The 18,232-nt window shown below is 42.0% G+C and overlaps 1 protein-coding gene across 1 annotated transcript in view; it reads right to left on the reverse strand.

The window, feature by feature from the left end:
• LOC122919764 (glypican-4-like) overlaps window positions 1–17,115 on the reverse strand; it is a 57,606-nt gene extending 40,491 nt beyond the window's left edge. The window contains exon 1 of the mRNA XM_044268949.1: window positions 16,696–17,115. Within this exon, the coding sequence (XP_044124884.1) occupies window positions 16,696–16,852 (157 nt within the window). The 5' untranslated portion in view covers window positions 16,853–17,115. The remainder of the gene's footprint in view (window positions 1–16,695) is intronic.
• Window positions 17,116–18,232: the final 1,117 nt, after the last annotated feature.

Raw genomic sequence — 18,232 nt, forward strand, 5'->3', positions numbered from 1 at the left:
TAACTCAAACATTTTTGAATTTTGGGGGAGTTTTTTTTTTTTGGTTGTTGTTATCCTTTTCATTGTCACTATATGTTTTCAATATTGAGACTTTGGGCCAGATTTATCATTAGCTCAGGTCAGAATAATAGAGTGAAAAAGTCCCAAACGCTAAAACTGCACATAATTTCTTTCTGCTCTGCACTATGCTCGCCAGTTTTCTGAAAGTGGGCGTGTTTTCTTATGTAAATGAATCTCTAGACAGATTTACTATTAGGACTATTTAAAAAGTCGCAATTTCACTCCAGTGAGGACCATGCTTATCTTATGAGACTTTTTAATAGAACATGCGACTTTTTCGCAAAGATGTGCGACTTTTGTAAAGCTGCTTACTGACGGATAAACTGCTACCGTCAGACCACATTTATTACAGTCTTAAAGGGCCGATCATAAATCTGACTTCGCTAAAATCGGACTTTAGCCATATGTTAAAGTGGAGTGAGCTGTCAGAGTCATGATAAATCTGGCCCTTTGTCTTTTGAGAGCATCTACCTGGGCCACAGACACAATAGACAGAAGACATAATTGACTTCCATGGGAGAGTTTGAGACATGCTCTGCGAACTGTGAAGAGGTCAGGATGGAGTACATAAGCTGTAATATCACCTATTGTAAATGGTGGACCTAAGTGTTACTTGTCATTGTAATTCTGATGATAATGATGATGCCTACTGAAAAGTTACCTGAACAGAATAGGAAATCGTGACCTACTATTAGGTCCAGTGGCCAGTGTAAAAACTGCAGGATTATATATTGATTTTTTATTTTTTAAAGAGGACCTTTCATCGGTCCAAACATTGTGAACTAAGTATCATGACATAGACAGCGGCGCCCAGGGATCTCACTGCACTTACTATTATCCCTGAGTGCCGCTCCGTTCCCCGTTATGTCCTCCGGTATGTTCGGGGACTTGGTTATAGTAGGCGGAGTCTGCCCTTGTTCTGCTGGGTGTCTCCTACTAGGCTGTAGCGCTGGCCAATCGCATCGCAGAGCTCACAGCCTGGGAGAAAAAAAAAACTCCCAGGCTGTGAGCTCTGCACTGCGATTGGCCAGCGCTACAGCCTAGGAGAAGGAGACGCCCAGCAGAACAAGGGCAGACTCCGCCTACTATAACCAAGTCCCCGAACATACCGGAGGACATAACGGGAGAACGGAGCGGCGCCCAAGGATAATAGTAAGTGCAGCGAGATCCCTGGGCGCCGCTGTATATGTCATGATACTTAGTTCACAATGTTTGGACCGATAAAAGGTCCTCTTTAACATAGACAGGTACATGGAATAAAAACTGGTACATGGAAAAATTAAAATAAGCATGTTTTTTAGAATATCTGCAGAGGTTAACAAAAATTTGATTTCAACTATTGGTCATTTTCTGATGACACGTTCCCTTTAACACTTGGGACATTCAGAATTTTTAAACCTAGATATACGGTAACTTGATGGTGTAAACTCTGCCATGTATTATCTAGAAGGTTCATGCCAAGCATTACTTTCACTGGGCTATAGCATGGTCTTTTATTTTTTTCTTTTGTTTTAATATCTGGCCTCAGTAAGTTCTTAAGCCAGAGGGGAGATATTTTCAACTCCGACGTCTCTCAAAGACAAAGTTTGGTTGAGGTCATTGGACTGTATTATGGCAACGGAAAGTTTCATAGATAAAATTAAGAAGAGCTGGTGGAGAAGTGTTTGACAGTTCACATGAACTCATCATGATCCAACAGCACAAATATGCCCAATTTCTGATTCCGTTGAGAGTCATCGAAGCTGGACAAAGTGTGAAAGATTGAGGAACAGAGATTAAATATTTCAAATGTTTAGTGCATAAGGCATGTCACATAAAAAATAAATTAAAAAAAGTCAAAAGTGCTCATGAGAGACATCCCCTGTGCAGCCACAGTTACAGAGAACCCACAGTGGGAGAGGGAGAGGGCTTCACAGATGATCAAACTGTTATTATAAGCGCTGTAACACCCTACGAACATTTCACAGCTGTTCCACATGACAACACATTCCCTACGCTCAGTAGTTCAATAGATGTTTTAATCAGAGAAAAGATGGCCGACGTGACCGATGCAGGACATCTCCCATTAAGCCTCACAACCTACGCGCGCATAATACAGCAGTGTTGAACATTCAGAAATATGAACAGGGCTCCTTTCAAAAAAGTTAAGGACACGGCAAAGTCTTCAGCATTTCTAAATTAATATTTACAAAACCTTTAGAAGACGACCGTGTACTGGGAGAACAAACAACCCCACACCTAAAAAGATCTGAGGAACTTGGCACCAGGCTGCTCTTCATTTGGAAAGACATTTTCCCCAGTGTATCTTGGCATGGATAGATAAACGTGAATTCACTTTACTTAGTCGAAACAACTGTGATGCACCATCTCTAGTTATCAAAAAAAAAAAAAAAAAGCTGCATACAGTGCTGAATAATCTGAATATGCTGGGTGTAATAATAATGCACCCAGCAGAACACACGTTATGTAATACCTTAATTATCCTAAATTACAGATTCTGAAAACCATTATTCAACTTCAGGACAGGTTATGTACAGGCACGATTCAGGAGGACGTTCCTTCAAGAGCTCTAAAAATTCTCCCAATAAATTACGCCATAGCAGTGGTTGAATGCTGCGGGCCAACGATGGTTTGGGTGACTCTTGTAGTGAACATCATCAATAGCTAACCATAGATATTATAGTCTACAAGCAGAACAGGCCACCTCCAGTCAAAAAACATTGGGGGACATTTGTCAGAAGGGGAATTTTCTGTGATTTTTGCAGGAGTCTGTTGCCATTATTTGGGCAGAATTTATCAAATGTTACATGTTTGATAGATTTGGTTAATCTTTAAAAAGGGGTTATCCAAAGTCTAAAACATGCCCCCCGATGGCCGGGCCCCTCATATAGATTATACTTACCCCTCTCCCTGGCACCAGTGTCGCTCCTGACCCCCGCATGGCCGCCTCATCTCCCCATCGCACAGATCAAAACGGATCTGGCGAGGCGGGTAGTAGCCAAGAGCAGGCCCCACTGGGGACAAGACTCCCTAGCATCACCCACGATGCTAGGAAGGCAGCGGAGGCAAGGCGGAGATCAGGAGTGACGCGGGTGCCGGGAAAGTATAATTTATATGAGGGGCATGTTTTAAATTTTGGATAACCCCTTTAAGTCTAATAGTGGGTTTACATGGTTAGTGGAGCAACCAATTATCGGGAAGAAAGTGTTCCTTCCCTCCTCCACAAAAAAGTTTACAAAAGATGGCTACTGCCATTGCGCATCCAAGTATGGCTGCATTGTTTCTGGACAGCAGAGTGCGATTTAGACAGCAAGCTCTGCTTCTCAGAAGAAAAAAAAATTACTTGACTGCACCAACAGCAGTTTCGGGCAATTGGCTGCACGTTTAGATGGTGTTAGATGTGTTTCTTGCAGTAGATCTCCCCCTTCCATTGAAAAGTCTGAAATCAGCACCAAAAGAAAAAAAATTATATATATATATATATATATATATATATATAGCAAACATATTTGGTATGCTGCAGATTTCTAGATCAGCACAACAGGTCAATTTCCACAAAGAATGAAAAATTGAAATGTACATGAGATTAGACTAATCTCCTACACTTTGCTGTTACTACAATGCGCAACGTATGCAGGTAGCCTAACATTTCTGTGTTGAGAGGTTACTCCACTTTCTTTGACACCTCTTTACTGGGGTAAGAATGCAACAATTTTCGCAAGTCTTTAAAAAGCCTCAGTTGATAAACGGCCATGTTCCAACCAACTTTTTAAAAAGTGGGGCGACCGGAGTAAAAATAGCGAAAAACTATCTTCAAATAAGCCCAAGAAGCCATAAAGCCAAAGTAGACAAAATTCTTGACTGGAGGACTTGTGAAATTCCCAACAAATTTTTATGTACCATAGTAGATGGCTAAAAGTTGCAATACATCTCAAAAATGGTCAATAGTGACATCACTTGGCCATGACCTGTAATCCCATGACCATGTGGAGTCCTAGAATAAAAAAAAAGATAAGGCCAAGCAGTGATGAAAACAGGTGATAAAAGTACAAAAGTCCCACCATATTACGGTAGCAAAAAAGGTACAATACAATAGAGATACAAGAGGAGCAGTCATATTCTTCCAGTTCACAGGTGGGTGACAGGGTAGGTTGATAAAAATCAGGGCAGACGGAAAACAAGCAAAGCTTCGAACAGCCTCAGGCAGCTCCTGACATGAGCCGTCATAAATTATTGCTGGGCTGGAGCACACCTCAATAGAAGGAAGTATCTCCTACAGTAATGTATATGCAGCCTGCAAAGAAGTGGGAGGGAAAGAATATTTTTTTTAAATCAACGAACATGTGCAGACGGGAAGAGACTAGAACATATGAGCAAACAAATTTTACACATTTTTTAAAAAACAAACTGTCTATCATGTAACTAAAAATTAAAAATTATTTTGATAGCATTAAACGTCACTATGAGGTGCTGTTCTCCAGATACATGGTATCATGAACATAGCAGTGCGGGGGAGGAAAAGTAGATTCAGAATCAGGGCTCATGCATACAGCCGTATGTATTTTGCAGTCTGAAAAAAAAAAACGGATGACGTCCGTGTGCATGCCGTATTTTGAGGAAACGAACAGCTGGCCCCTAATAGAACGATCCTATCCTTATCCGCAACGCAGACAATAATAGGACATGTTCTATTTTTGGGCGGAACGGAAATACAGACATACGGAAACGGAATGCACACAGTAACTTCCGTTTTTTGGGCGCACCCATTGAAATGAATGGTTCCGTATACGGTTCGCAAAAATAAACGGAACGGACACGGAAAGAAAATACGTTTGTGTGGATGAGGCCTCAAAGAAACCAGTGAAGCGTGCCTTTAAAAAGGTTCCCATACACATTGGTATGTTGTCATCAGAATCCGTCTAATGTGTATGGGGAGCGCCTGACAGATTTTAATTTTTTTTTTTTATGGGACAGAAATTCCAGACAAAATGAATATTTTCACCCAATCCTTTTGTTCTCCCATGAGATAGCCACTGCCAGACACCTGTGGTGGCAGCTTTTCTCCCCTCTCCACAACACAGAGCTGAACGTGTACATGTATGAGGAAGCAAGGAGGTAGTCGGGAAAGAAAGCTGTTCGATGACCTAAGCTACACAGATTCTTCCTAGTCAAACACTCCGGCAACTTAAAAAGGATGTGATCCATCAACAGTTTATGAAATTTAGGGCTCAAATACTAGTATGGGACTGTACTGGACTGTAGAAAGCATGCACCACTACATTAGCATGAAGCCATACAACCTCTGCTCATACAGAGTCTCAAAGAGTGCGACAGAGTTGTCTTTCAGATTTGTACAGAACCCAACAGAAAAAAAAATCTGGATGCCTTCATATTAAGTGGAAAGCATACCGAGGCACAGTAGAGGTCTCATGCATCTCTACTCAGCTCTGAACAAAATGAAGCCATATTACCGCTGAATGCACAAACCTTTATGCAGTCAGGATTACACCCATAGATTTTCTTTCCAAATATGGAAGGGGGGGGGGGGAAAAAAAAAAAAAGGGGGAGATGTCTGGTTTTCTGGATCCCAAAAATATGGTTGTAGACCTTTTTATGGGAAATTTTATACACAAGTTTTTACATACAATGATCAAATACATGCACAATAACCATAAAAACAACCTTCACATACTATAGTATATACGTAGGTCACAGGAAAAAAATAAAAATAAAAAAAACTTTAGTAGTCCGCTGCCAGAAATCATCTATAGATGGGTGTCAAATTGCTAAAGGCCTGTACAAAAAGGTCTACTTTTTGGTCTGTCACACACAGTAAGAGAAAACTAGACTAACAAGTTTCACAAAACCGCATAAAACTTTATAAAAGTTAACCTCCTCAAAAAGAACGCAGGGATGAATGATATTTCTGGTAAAGGTCCAATGGATCAGATTTGTTTTGGAGCATGTGGCTGAGAACGCGAGTCATGTGTGTGTCATACTAGCGACCGTAAACACTTAGACTCCGTTCTATTTTAGCAGCCTAGAGGTATTTGCCTGGGTCTGTCTGTGTTGTGACAGTGCTCTGGACTTAAATCAATGCTTCCACCACTCCACATTTTTGAGCCATTCAGTCATGCATTTTTCTTATTGTTGAATTTTTCTTATTGTTTCAATGCAAAAGCTCAGAGTCCTTGGTGGTCTCACAAGATCTCTGGGCTAAAAAGGCATCTCTTTTGTTCTGTAACATAAAGCCGTCCAGTAGGTCATTCAAAAGTCCAAATAAAGGCAGCGGCAGCCTTGGGAGGGGAGATGAAGGATGGGACAAGAAAAAATTTGAACGTTGGGTGAACACATCAGTAACCATTCCCTTTAGAAAGTAATTTGTCCAGTTCGCCAGCTCAAGAATATGTCAGATGTAAGACCTGATCTGTTCAATCAACGTATAGACAATACTAAATGACCACGACCCCACGTAAATAACTTCACTCTTTCCCCTGTGCAAAGCGCCAAACTGTAATGTTAATAAACGTCTTGTGCAGGTACGAAGACATGAACCCAGACAAGCAAATAACTGAATGTGTCCCAAAAGGAATCAATCGCTGCATTATGAAGCAGGAAAGACGGCACCAGACTTTCCACTGCTTACGCATCCCTGGTATGAAGGGAGCCGTCCAAAATTCAAAAATATTACCGAAAATGTAAACGGTTCTTTTAGACCAGGATTTCCTGAGGAGAAGAAAAAAAGGTTCAATTAACACAAGATGTGTATGTGACAGAGCCAGCAAACATCTCTAGATCTCTGCCATTCCAGGAACGGTGGGGGGGGGGGTTCCCAGGTGTGTGTGAAGAGTTTCGAGGTTGTCAAATATGTTCACATTACACATTAAAAAAACGGCAACGGAAAAGGTTACATCGGGATAACACGAGTTACAATTCACAAACAAGAGAGAAAAACATTGCTGCCGCTGAGGGTTACCAATCAAGGAGCTTCAAGAAGGAGCTCTAGACACAAGGTCTACGTAGACTGCTACGTCGAGAGCATGGTTAAACACACTCAGGCTGGGTTCACACTTGAGCGTTGCGCAAACGCGCGTTTTACGCGCGTTTTTGACGCGCATTTTTAAGCGCGTTTTTGTAATAGTAGACGCGCGTTTGTGTGATTCACTACAGTGTCCTATGGCCACAAACGCCCCAAAAGTCGCTCATGTACTTTTTGGAGCGTCGGGCGTTTTACAGCGCGATCGTACGCGCTGTAAAACGCCCAAGTGTGAACCATTCCCATAGGGAATCATTGGTTTCTCCTTGTTGAGCGTTTTACAGCGCGTAGGAACGCGATGTAAAACGCTCAGGTGTGAACCCAGCCTAAAGCCCTGGTGATACATAGAGCCCCAACAAAGGCATTGAAACCCATGCAGAAAAATTCCAAAGAAGTTGTTCATTTTTTTTCTCCCGATGCTTTCACAGGAGAAAACAAAATGATCTACAAGCAGCACAAATCTGAACCAAGTAAAAAAAAAAAAAAAAAAAAAAAACACACAACACCAGTTTACTTAAATGGGATGTGCAGTCGATTAAAAAATTAAAAATATAGGTAAAGTGAGGTCCCGTGACATATCTACGGGCATAATGGCTAAGGAGTGATGCCAAAAATATGGCACGTGACCGCTATGGCCACAGATTTGGCTGAAGCGGTGGCATGCCTGCAGCTTGTAAACAAAGTCCTCAAGGAACACTGGAGCATCTGTGTAGAATGGGTGGGGGATTAAGAGGCAAATAGCTTTTTTTTTTTCTTTATTACATATATAGCAAATTATTTTTTTTTCAGCACGCTGAGCTCCTAAAGGTCCATGAATTGCACTCCATGTGCCACATTATAGACCTTTTGTAAGATGACATACAATGGACTAAGCCCAAAAATTTTCCCCCATAAAAATCGAGGAGCACGAAGACAATTTGGCTGCAAGTTGCGGTTTTTGTCCGGCCGCATATCGGCATGGGTCTGGACGCACTTCCGGCAGCACAAGCGTGCAAACGGTAGTACGGATCCAGCAGGCTATTCCTTTGTCAGGACAGCCTGCCGGGAAAGTTTAGATGAGCCGGCACACCTAACACCACAGAATGAACATGGCCTAACTTTTCCATATTGCAGCATACAAGATGGTTGTCAGAAAGACTGAAAGCCACATGAGGAAGCAAAAAATGCATTCGTGTTTTATAGATAAAGAAAGAAAAAAATTGCATTGTCTCTTTAGAAATGATCCGACTGGACTGCTAAACAAATTTAGCATGATCTTCTCTGAAGATGGTCTTAGCATCCAATAAACTGTCCCATGAGACTTGGTTTCAATTGTTAGTATGGTTTCTACACAAGCACCAACTGTCAGCATGGGTTGTACAAATTGGCAGTATATCAATGGCAATAAATTATGTAAATCTAGCAAAATATCCACATTGTGTGCCTTTGAAACATGGTAGATGTGGGAAGCTACATAGGGATGGGGGAGGAAGCTGCAGAATCAACAGGGTGCGGGGGAGGAGGGTAAACAATTAAAGTCCAGACTTGCCTCCCTAGTGATCTAGGACTTCCAACATCCTAGAAATCCACCCTGCAATGCTAATGTATTAGCTCCAGGGAGCACACCATTTATGACCACCACATGTCCCCATATACTTCTGTAAACACTGTTCTTCCTAAGAGAACAAAATGTTACAAAAACATTAAGACATATGACTAAATAAATCCATATGAGCATACTAAATGAGGAAGAAGTGCTGAGCTCATCACTGGAGCCTCCCTTCCTTTCCTATCTCCAGACAAAGAAGATTAAGATTTCCTGAGAAAACAGTAAACTTGCTGACACCTAGGAAAACATGGTGATAAACAGATTTTGTACCAATTTTTTTTTAAAAATAAATCCAAAATGAAAATAAACCCAAAGAAAATCTAAGGGCGGTTATCAAATTATCAATTTTGGTAGGATACACCAACAGGCTAAAAGGATAGTCCAATTGTCTGGCAATGTCTTGAGGAAATTGAAAGATAAGTGACTGTCATTTATATCCCTTTATAGCGGCCATGCTGCACTAATTGAAACCGCTAATTCAGTCGAGAGGCCTAGTTGTCTAATACTGCTCTGATCATGTCTGGTGTTGGGTGAAGCTTACATTCTATCTCCAGCAATGTAATTTGGCCATGCCACGTTGTTGGACACATTTGCAGAGGTGACTACCTCTAAATGCCCACATACACATTAGTGTATCATGAATCGAACCTCCCAATTTTGGCAAGACCCAAAAACAATCTAATGTTTATGAGGGAAGCTTCAACTCAACTGGAGACAGAAGAATCATGGATATATAACATTTTCACCCAATCCTTTTGTTCTCCTGAGGGACACGCAACCGCCAGAATTGAAAACACGTACATGGTAGGCCAGTCAGAACTCGTATGTGGGCATCAGAAAGATAGCCATCGGCATAACGATTATTCAGCCATCAGATATTGAAGGTATACAGGTGCCTTAACTTAGGTAAAGGTTGTAGTGAGACCTTAAAGGGGTTGTTCCAAGATTTTAATGTATACTTTATCCACAGGTTTAGGGGCACCATGACACCCAATGATCGTGAAAATGGGGGTGCCGAGTCTCGCTTATGAATGGGTTGGTAATCAAGCATATGGGCTACCACTCCATTTATCTTTGAGTGGTAGAGCTTGATCCTCTACAGTAATCCCATAGTGATAATTTGAGAAGTAGCGCATATACTCGCCTGCCAATCCACTCTTTGGGGGGAGAGCCTTAAAAGGAAATCTGTTCACACCTATAACCGGACACTTGGGACATACCTTGCAAGTGAGGGCTCATGCACACGACGTTATGTATTTTGCGGTCCGCAAAAAATACGGATGATGTCCATGTGCATTCTGTATTTTGCGGAACGGAACAGCTGGCCCCTGATGGACCTGTACTATCCTTGTCTGTAGTGCGGACAATAATAGGACATGTTCTATTTTTTTGCGGAACGCAAATGCAGACATAGGGAAACGGAATGCACACAGTAACTTCCGTTTTTTTTGCGGACCCATTGAAATGAATGGTTCCGTATACGGTCCACACAAAAAAAAAAAATTACTTATCCAGCAGAAAATTTTAGACAAGGGGTAGAAAAAAGTATCACTGCACCGATCCCCCACTGCTGCCATTTTGATGCTTACTGATTCCAGCTTGTTACTGCTCCCTGGTCCAGTCTGGACACAGAAAATGAGAAGAAATGCTTTCTCAGCCACGGGTCACCAGTGATTGCTGGAGATTCCATTTCATGCCATTCCTATGTCGAGACGGGACAGGAAGTGGAGACCCAGTAAGTCAATAGTAGTAGTGGTGGAATCGGTGAGGGAAGGCGAGTAATGTTTCTTCTATTTTGACTCATTCGGCCCCTTTTCTAAAAGGTTTTATCCCACATTTTTAGTAAAACATTGTTCTTGCGCTTCATACTTTCTCTCCCCTAGAGAAGTCTAAGAAAATGTCTGAAAAAAGGCACACCCAGTAAACGCTGCGATAAAAAAAAAACACACACTATTAAAAAAAAATGCAAGGAAACTATCTAGAAAAAAAAAAAACTACAAAAAAAAATGCGTTTGAAGAGTGTGTTTTAAAATTTCCTATTGGCCAGCATGTAACATCTGGTTTTGGATTTTTTATTTACTAAATGCTTTGAAATAAAGTCACATGCTACCCGAATCCGGAGGCACAAGTGCTAAGAAAACTTCCAATTTCAACCTAAAGATCTTTTTAAAAAAAATAACGGAGGTCTAAGCTGGTTACTGGAACTTATATTCCATTGCATTACTACCCACAAAGGAGAATAGAGCTCCTAAGATTAAAAAATACACACACAAAACCAAAGTTATTAGGAAAAACCTAAAACTATAACTGAATGAAATGTCAAATCCCCCCACCACCACCTTTCCTCAAAGTACAGATTCTGAGTGCATTTTTCTCATTCTGAAGGGTAGAAATATTTCTGGTGGCTCGGATCAAATTTCGGCTGGAGAAATTCAGTCTTTCCGGCCTCCTTTACAGAAACAGAAGAAACTCGAAGAAAAAAAAAAAGGGGGGGGGGGGGAGGTCTGTTTGTAACCTTTACGGAGCATCAAGAGGTGGTATGAAAGCACTGACTGTACACAACGAGGGCCACAATGCACAGAACTGTCTCCAACAGATTTCTGGCCTAAAGCAAAGGAATCAGCTAATTGAGAAGACGGTACAAGGTTCCAAAGAGTAAAGAGGCTTTGCAGGCAGCATTTTATAGAGCAGGAGGAGCTGAGCTAATTGATATTTAGTTTTATGGGAAGATTCAGAATATCTTGCATTTCATTAAAATTCCTGCTCATTCTGGGCTTTGAAGTCCAGGAGACGGTCCTATCAGTAACATAACATAGTAACAGTTTATAGGGCCGAAAAAAGACAACTGTCCATCCAGTTCGGCCCGTTATCCTGCAAGTTGATCCAGAGGAAGGCAAAATAAAACTGTGAAGTAGAAGCCAATTTTCCCCACTTAAGGAGAAAAAAAATATTCCTTCCCGACTCCAATCAGAATAACTCCCTGGATCATGGACCCCTCTCTAGTAGCTATAACCTGTAATATTATTACACTCCAGAAATATATCCAGGCCCCTCTTGAACTCTTTTATTGTACTCACCATCACCACCTCCTCAGGCAGATAGTTCCATAGTCTCACTGCTCTTACCGTAAAGAATCCTCTTCTATGTTTGTGTACAAACCTTCTTTCCTCCAGACGCAGAGGATGTCCCCTCGTCACAGTCACAGTCCTGGGGATAAATAGCTGATGGGATAGATCTCTGTACTGACCCCTGATATATTTATACATAGTAATTAGATCTCCCCTCAGTCTGTTTTCTAAAGTGAATAATCCTAATTTTGATAATCTTTCAGGGTACTGTAGTCCCCCCATTCCAGTTATTACTTTAGTTGCCCTCCTGTGTACCCTCTCCAGCTCTGCTATGTCTGCCTTGTTCACAGGCTGTGTGGTCTGACGAGTGATTTGTAAAGTGGTAGGACTATGTTCTCATCGCGGGCATCTATGCCCCCTTTGATGCAAACTATTATCTTATTGGCCTTGGCAGCAGCTGCCTGACACTGTTTTTTGCAGCTTAGTTTGCTGTTCACTAAAATTCTTAAGCCTTTTCCATGTCAGTGTTACCCAGTGTTTTACCATTTAGTATGTACGGGTGACTTGCATTTTTCCTTCCCATGTGCATAACCTTACATTAGTCAGCGTTAAACCTCATCTGCCACTTATCTGCCCAAGCCTCCAATCTATCCAGATCCCTCTGTAGTAGTATACTGTCCTCTTCCATGTCAATTACTTTACACAGTTTAGATATTTGACTGTGCAAGGCTTCTACAAGATCATTAATAAATATATTGAAGAGAATAGGGCCCAATACTGACCCCTGAGGTACCCCACTAGTGACAGTGACCCAATCTGAGTGTGTACCGTTAATAACCACCCTGTGTTTTCTATCACTGAGCCAGTTACTTACCCACATACAGACCTTTTCTCCCAGTCCGAGCATTCTCATTTTATATACTAACCTTTCATGTGGCACAGTGTCAAATGCTTTGGAGAAGACCAGATACACGACATCCATTGATTCGCCGCTGTCAAGTCTAGAACTTTCCTCCTCATAGAAACTGATTAAATTAGTTTGACATTGATTGACGGCCTTCCCTCTATGACTGTGTATACAGAGAGAGCTGTCAATCACTGTACAGAGAGAGCTGTCAATCACTGATAGGATCGCCTGCTTGACTTCAAAGCTCAGAAAGAGTATATATATATATATATATATATATATATATATATATATATATATATATATATATATATATATATATATACACACATATATACACACATATATACATACACACGCTACATCAATCTGCTCAGCTGCCTCCGCTCTATTACATTATGCTGGGAGATTTCATTGCTCTCCACCGCTCATTTCCGACTCCGTGGGCACCAAGCATTACAGCGCTTCCAGTCTCCATATTTAAACTTCTTGAACAGACGGGGTCAAGTGAGTAAGTCTCTGCAGTCAATGACTGCCTTCAGCAGTGATGTGTCCACACGCGGCATGTGACTAGTCACCGCTGAGGCCAGTCAATGGCAGCAGCTCGCACATAAAGTGCTGTAAAGAGAGGAGCGATAATTGAGCGATGGGGAGCAGGTAAATACATTGACCCTCACAGGGCCAGCAGGGTAGGGTTTTAAAGGGGTTTTTATTTCTGATGATCTATCCTCTGGACACCAGGGATCGCTGCCGATCAGCTGTTTGCGAAGGCAGCGGCGCTCCAGTGCCGCGGTCTTCTCACTATGTACCGCAGGCCCAGTGATGTCACGACTAGTATAAATGGCTAGGCACGGCTTAGCCCTGTTCACTTGAAAGGAGCTTAGCTGTAGCAGGGTGGTCCCGGGTGTCGGACCTCTGCCGATCAGATGCTGATGATCTATCCAGAGGATAGATTAGAAATAAAAATCTGATTTTTTTCAGCCATGATGACAGAGCAAGGTAGAGGCTGGGGAGGACAGTACAAGCATACCATCTGTGGAGCTTTTATAATCTGGAGTAGGGAGAACGTGGAGTTTTATTCTGACAGAGTCTGTTCTTGTAAGTGTAAAACTTCATATTCATACTACCCCTGATTATACACTCCCGAGCCCCTACCAAGTGCTGTCAGCAGTTCAGCATGGTCAATGCTCCAGATAGACTGCCTAGAATTTTAAGGTATTTTTTTTCCACAGATGTCTTTTAAGACCTTACCGGCTCGCTACTTATCAACCATACTGGCTCCTGAAGTCTACAGTAATGTGTCCACCCCACCATACAGTGTGCCTTCTGCAAATTCCTGGGGCCTTATAATTAATTCAACAGGAACAGCAATAAAACCACAAGAACATCTGCTATTTAACCTCCAAATGTGGGAAGTCAAAGAATACCCATCACAGAAATGTATCTGATCAGCACCCACAGAAATCAAAGGAAGTCAAATTAATCCAGACATGCTTTATTGGAAGCTGCAAATTTCTAGGACATAAAATTGAATGGATCCTTATTTATTAACAGCAACAACTGGTGACAAAATCCAAAAATTATGAAATTTCTAAAAGCTTACAAAAAGATGTGAAAATGTACAGTAACGCTACTGTGTATAGTAGTGGGGGGGTGGCGGTGTCATATGGAGGAATATAACCGTTTTCTTGAACAAAAATGTCTGACATAGTGCAGAAATAAACAGACCGATTGAGTGACACTTCCCATTTTTCCACCGGCCCAAATGATGTCCCTGGAAAAAAAACACAGGAGCCTACCAGCTGCTCTGAAAAGCACACCTACAGAGCAGAACACTGGAGGATCTGTGCTCCTATGAGTTTCCATCTTGATTGGAAGCTTTAATGGAGAATGATTATGTTAATTTCTTCTCGTATTAACTGGCAAGCGTGTCTTCAGAGGTAATTGGACAGGTCCATTCCCTTGGACAATTATACAGTTCTAAAATGATCTCCTGGGTGAACACACCACCCCAGACATCAGGAGCAGATTACAAAGTCTAAGCCAACAAGGCTTTTTTTTTTGTAGTGGGACATTTAAAGACTTTCCAAAAGGTGAAAATAAAAATGAAAACTTTTTTTTTTTTTTTTTTTTTGGGGGGGGGGGGGGGGGGGGGGGGATCCTCAAACTTTTCCAGTCTTGTAATATTGCTGAAATAAATTCTGAAGGAGCAAGGCAGATCTTTTAATTGTATATAAACTCAAGTAAAGTATAAAAATGTCTAAACCAAATCTACAAACAGTGAAAAAGACAAAAAAATAAGTAACAGAAAGTCTTCTTATCAGAATAGGCTCAACTGAATGTCAGGTCTCCTACACAGGTAACCCTAATGGACTAATGCACCCTTTACAATCCATGAATAGCATGGATATCACTACTGTAATGCAGAATCACATTACATAATCCACATTTATATGCAATTTAGAATAAATTTGAGTAAGGCCCCTTAAAGGGTGCTGCAGTGGCTGCCACCCACCAACCATTATTAGTGGAGGAGACCACAATAACAACATAAAAAGACCTTAAAAGGCCAAATTGACAGAGGACAAAGTGGGGGGGGGGGGTTAAAGTATGAAGGTATACATACACACTAAGCACATTCAAACGGAAAGATAAGGAATCACACCTCATATTTACACCAACATCAGTTATGTGGTCTACAACTTCACACTAAAAGGGTAAAATCAAGACAACCAATGCAGCAGTACCTAAGAGACACCCACAAGGCAATCGATTTATCACACTAAGAACCCAATGAGATGTCTCCTGATAATCTGCCTTGAAACCACAAGTGAATTCATTCCCCCCTTCACTAGAACCTCTAAATTTGATCCCATTAAAAGGATAAGTGCCCACTCCTTGGCAGAGAGTACCTATTATTGAATAACTGAACCCAAAAATTCCCTCTGCCGTATTATTCTTAGGACTCCAGAACATCGCTTGAGGTCCAGATTCCACAGTACTGTTCTAGTGGAATATTTCTAAACCAAACATTTTGAAAAGGAACGAGAAGGTGCCAGACATAACTTCTCAAAGACCATCTGTAGGACTGAAAGGGTTATTGTAGCCGGGTATATGATTAACCTGCTTCAGAGTTCGAGAACAGTACCTGGCAAAGGCCCTGGGTAAGACGCAAAAGACAAAATCTATATACCGTAAATAAATAATAACTTGTACAATCTGAACCTATTGAGATACATGAGATGGAAACATTGAGACAACTCAATCATCTGATTGTAGGGCCTCATCAGCATCTAGATACCACCTACTCACAAAAGAGTATAAAGCCCCTGAACAAGAGTATACAAGGGGGCTCAGCAAACAATACAGAGTAAAAGCTGCACATGGCACAATGCATCAGCCCAAACAATAGGGGAAGGAGCATCCAATAAAGGTAATAAAGGGTAGAGTGAGGAAATCCTGCCCCAAGGGGCAATTAAAAGAGTGTGAATGCAGGCGCACACCACGTCTGCATAACACATGCTTGATGGGATACTTGGATGACTGAACCCAATCCAGACCTCGTTTCCTGTGCCTGAATCACCATAGCCGGCCCTGACCCATACCGACACAGTACAACCAATAGTGAGACCCCCATCGTGGGGATCAACCTTGCTCCTACAAACATATGGTCATGGGAGAATTGACATATGGGACATCTGACCAGTTGAGAACTTTGAGGAAGTTGAACAAACTTGACCAGGATTAGTAGGACTATTGGTCAATTCAAAAGAATTCAATTTTTGAATTTTTTTAAGGCAAAAAATAAACTACATCTATGATCTTCTTAGCATATGGACGGCTGATCCGATACTAGTCCCAGTGCTAAAAGTTCTGCCCTGGGGGGCTCCATACTCTAGAGGCCAGAAAAGGATAGAAGGGGTTCTTCCATAATGTCCCCTCTCCCATAAGGCCCCCAACTTCTAGCCTCTAGCCTTGAGATCACTCCAATCACCCCCTATACAGCCCAATTCACAGAAGATCTCACCCCACTCACCATTGATTTCATGGACTGGAGCATCATTCAGGTTGAAGCCTTTGGACTCATAAAGTTTCCGGACCTCCGCACAACTTTTCGTCTTGTCAGCCCGGACAGCCAGGCTGCAGGCGGCTAAAGTGCAAAGGAGCAGAGGGGAGAAGGATATCCAGAGCATGATGCAGGCGGAGGACAAAGAGTGCTAGGAGAGGGGAGTCCTGTGATGACGGCCGCTGGATACCACGTATCTGCTCCGCTCCCTCTCTCCTACCGGGTGGCACAGGTAAACTTTTTGCCTGGCACAGAGAAGTTTTGCACCCGAAAAAAAAAGTGCCGTGCACCCCAAGCTCTGCCCCCGCTCCTGAGTGATTGGCCGCAGCACTGCGCTCTGCTCGCTAGTCCCCGTCCTCCGAGTCCTATGTCCGGGGCGCACTGCGTAGGGATCTGGCACTCGGCGCAAGGGAAGGCGCATGCGCAGAGCTGGGAGCGAAAGCCTGGAATGCTGGAGGGAGGGCGCTCAGCTGTTTAACCCCTGCAGGGAAGCGCCCTACGTGTGTGCGGCACAATACGTGTAGTGTTTAACACATTCAGCAGGAATGTGCACTTAACCCATTCACTTTTCGGTGCCATGGAGATTTTAACACCTGCGGGGCCGGAGTGCATTTACATAACTTAGCTGGGGCTTCACTGACTAAGGGGGGGGGGGGGGGGGTGTTCTGGGTGAAATATGGATTTGGACAGATTTTTAGAAAAACTTGCAAACTTCTTTTTTTTTCATAAAAAGATCTGCTTGGACCCGAAAGGGTTCCCCGGAAAGGTACGTGCACACGATGTTGATGACGTGTGTACAGATTTTCATGTGGAAAACCGCAGCGTAAAGGCTCATGCACACAAACGTATTTTCTTTCCGTTTTTTTTTTTTTTATGCAGACCGTATGTGGAGCCAGTAAGACCAAAATTGCTCCGTATACATTCCGTTTCCGTATTTCTGTTCCGCAAGAAAATAGAACATGTCCTATTATTGTCCGCATTACAGAGAAGGATAGGAATGTTCTATTAGGGGCCGGCTGTTCTGTTCCGCAAAATACGGAATGCACACGGACGTCATCCGTATTTTTTGCGGACCGCAAAATACATACGGTCGTCTGCATGAGGCCTTACATAGTTTTTTTAGCAGCATTTTTTTTTTTTTATGACTGTGTGAACCATGGTTTTCTTTCTGACTTTTATTCCTATAGAAAAGTAAATGCCAAAAGGAAACATGCTGTGTTTTTTTTTAATGGCTAAATAAAAAAAAACGCTTGCATGTCCGACATTTAATATTTCTCATAGAACTTCAGAAAACATAGAGATAGTGTTTTTACCACAAAAAATGCACTAAAGCACAAAAAACGCCATTAAAAACCTATGTGTGAACCCACCTTCAGGTTCCTGCCACAATATGTTTATTTTTATTGTGCTTTTTTGGCTTGTAAACAATACCATGAAATTGTTGCATCTTTTAGAAGCTTTTTTGGGGTTGACATCAGGGGTGTAGCTATAGGGGGTGCAGAGGTAG

This window comes from Bufo gargarizans, chromosome 9 (genome assembly GCF_014858855.1).
Source record: "Bufo gargarizans isolate SCDJY-AF-19 chromosome 9, ASM1485885v1, whole genome shotgun sequence".
Lineage (NCBI taxonomy): Eukaryota > Metazoa > Chordata > Amphibia > Anura > Bufonidae > Bufo > Bufo gargarizans.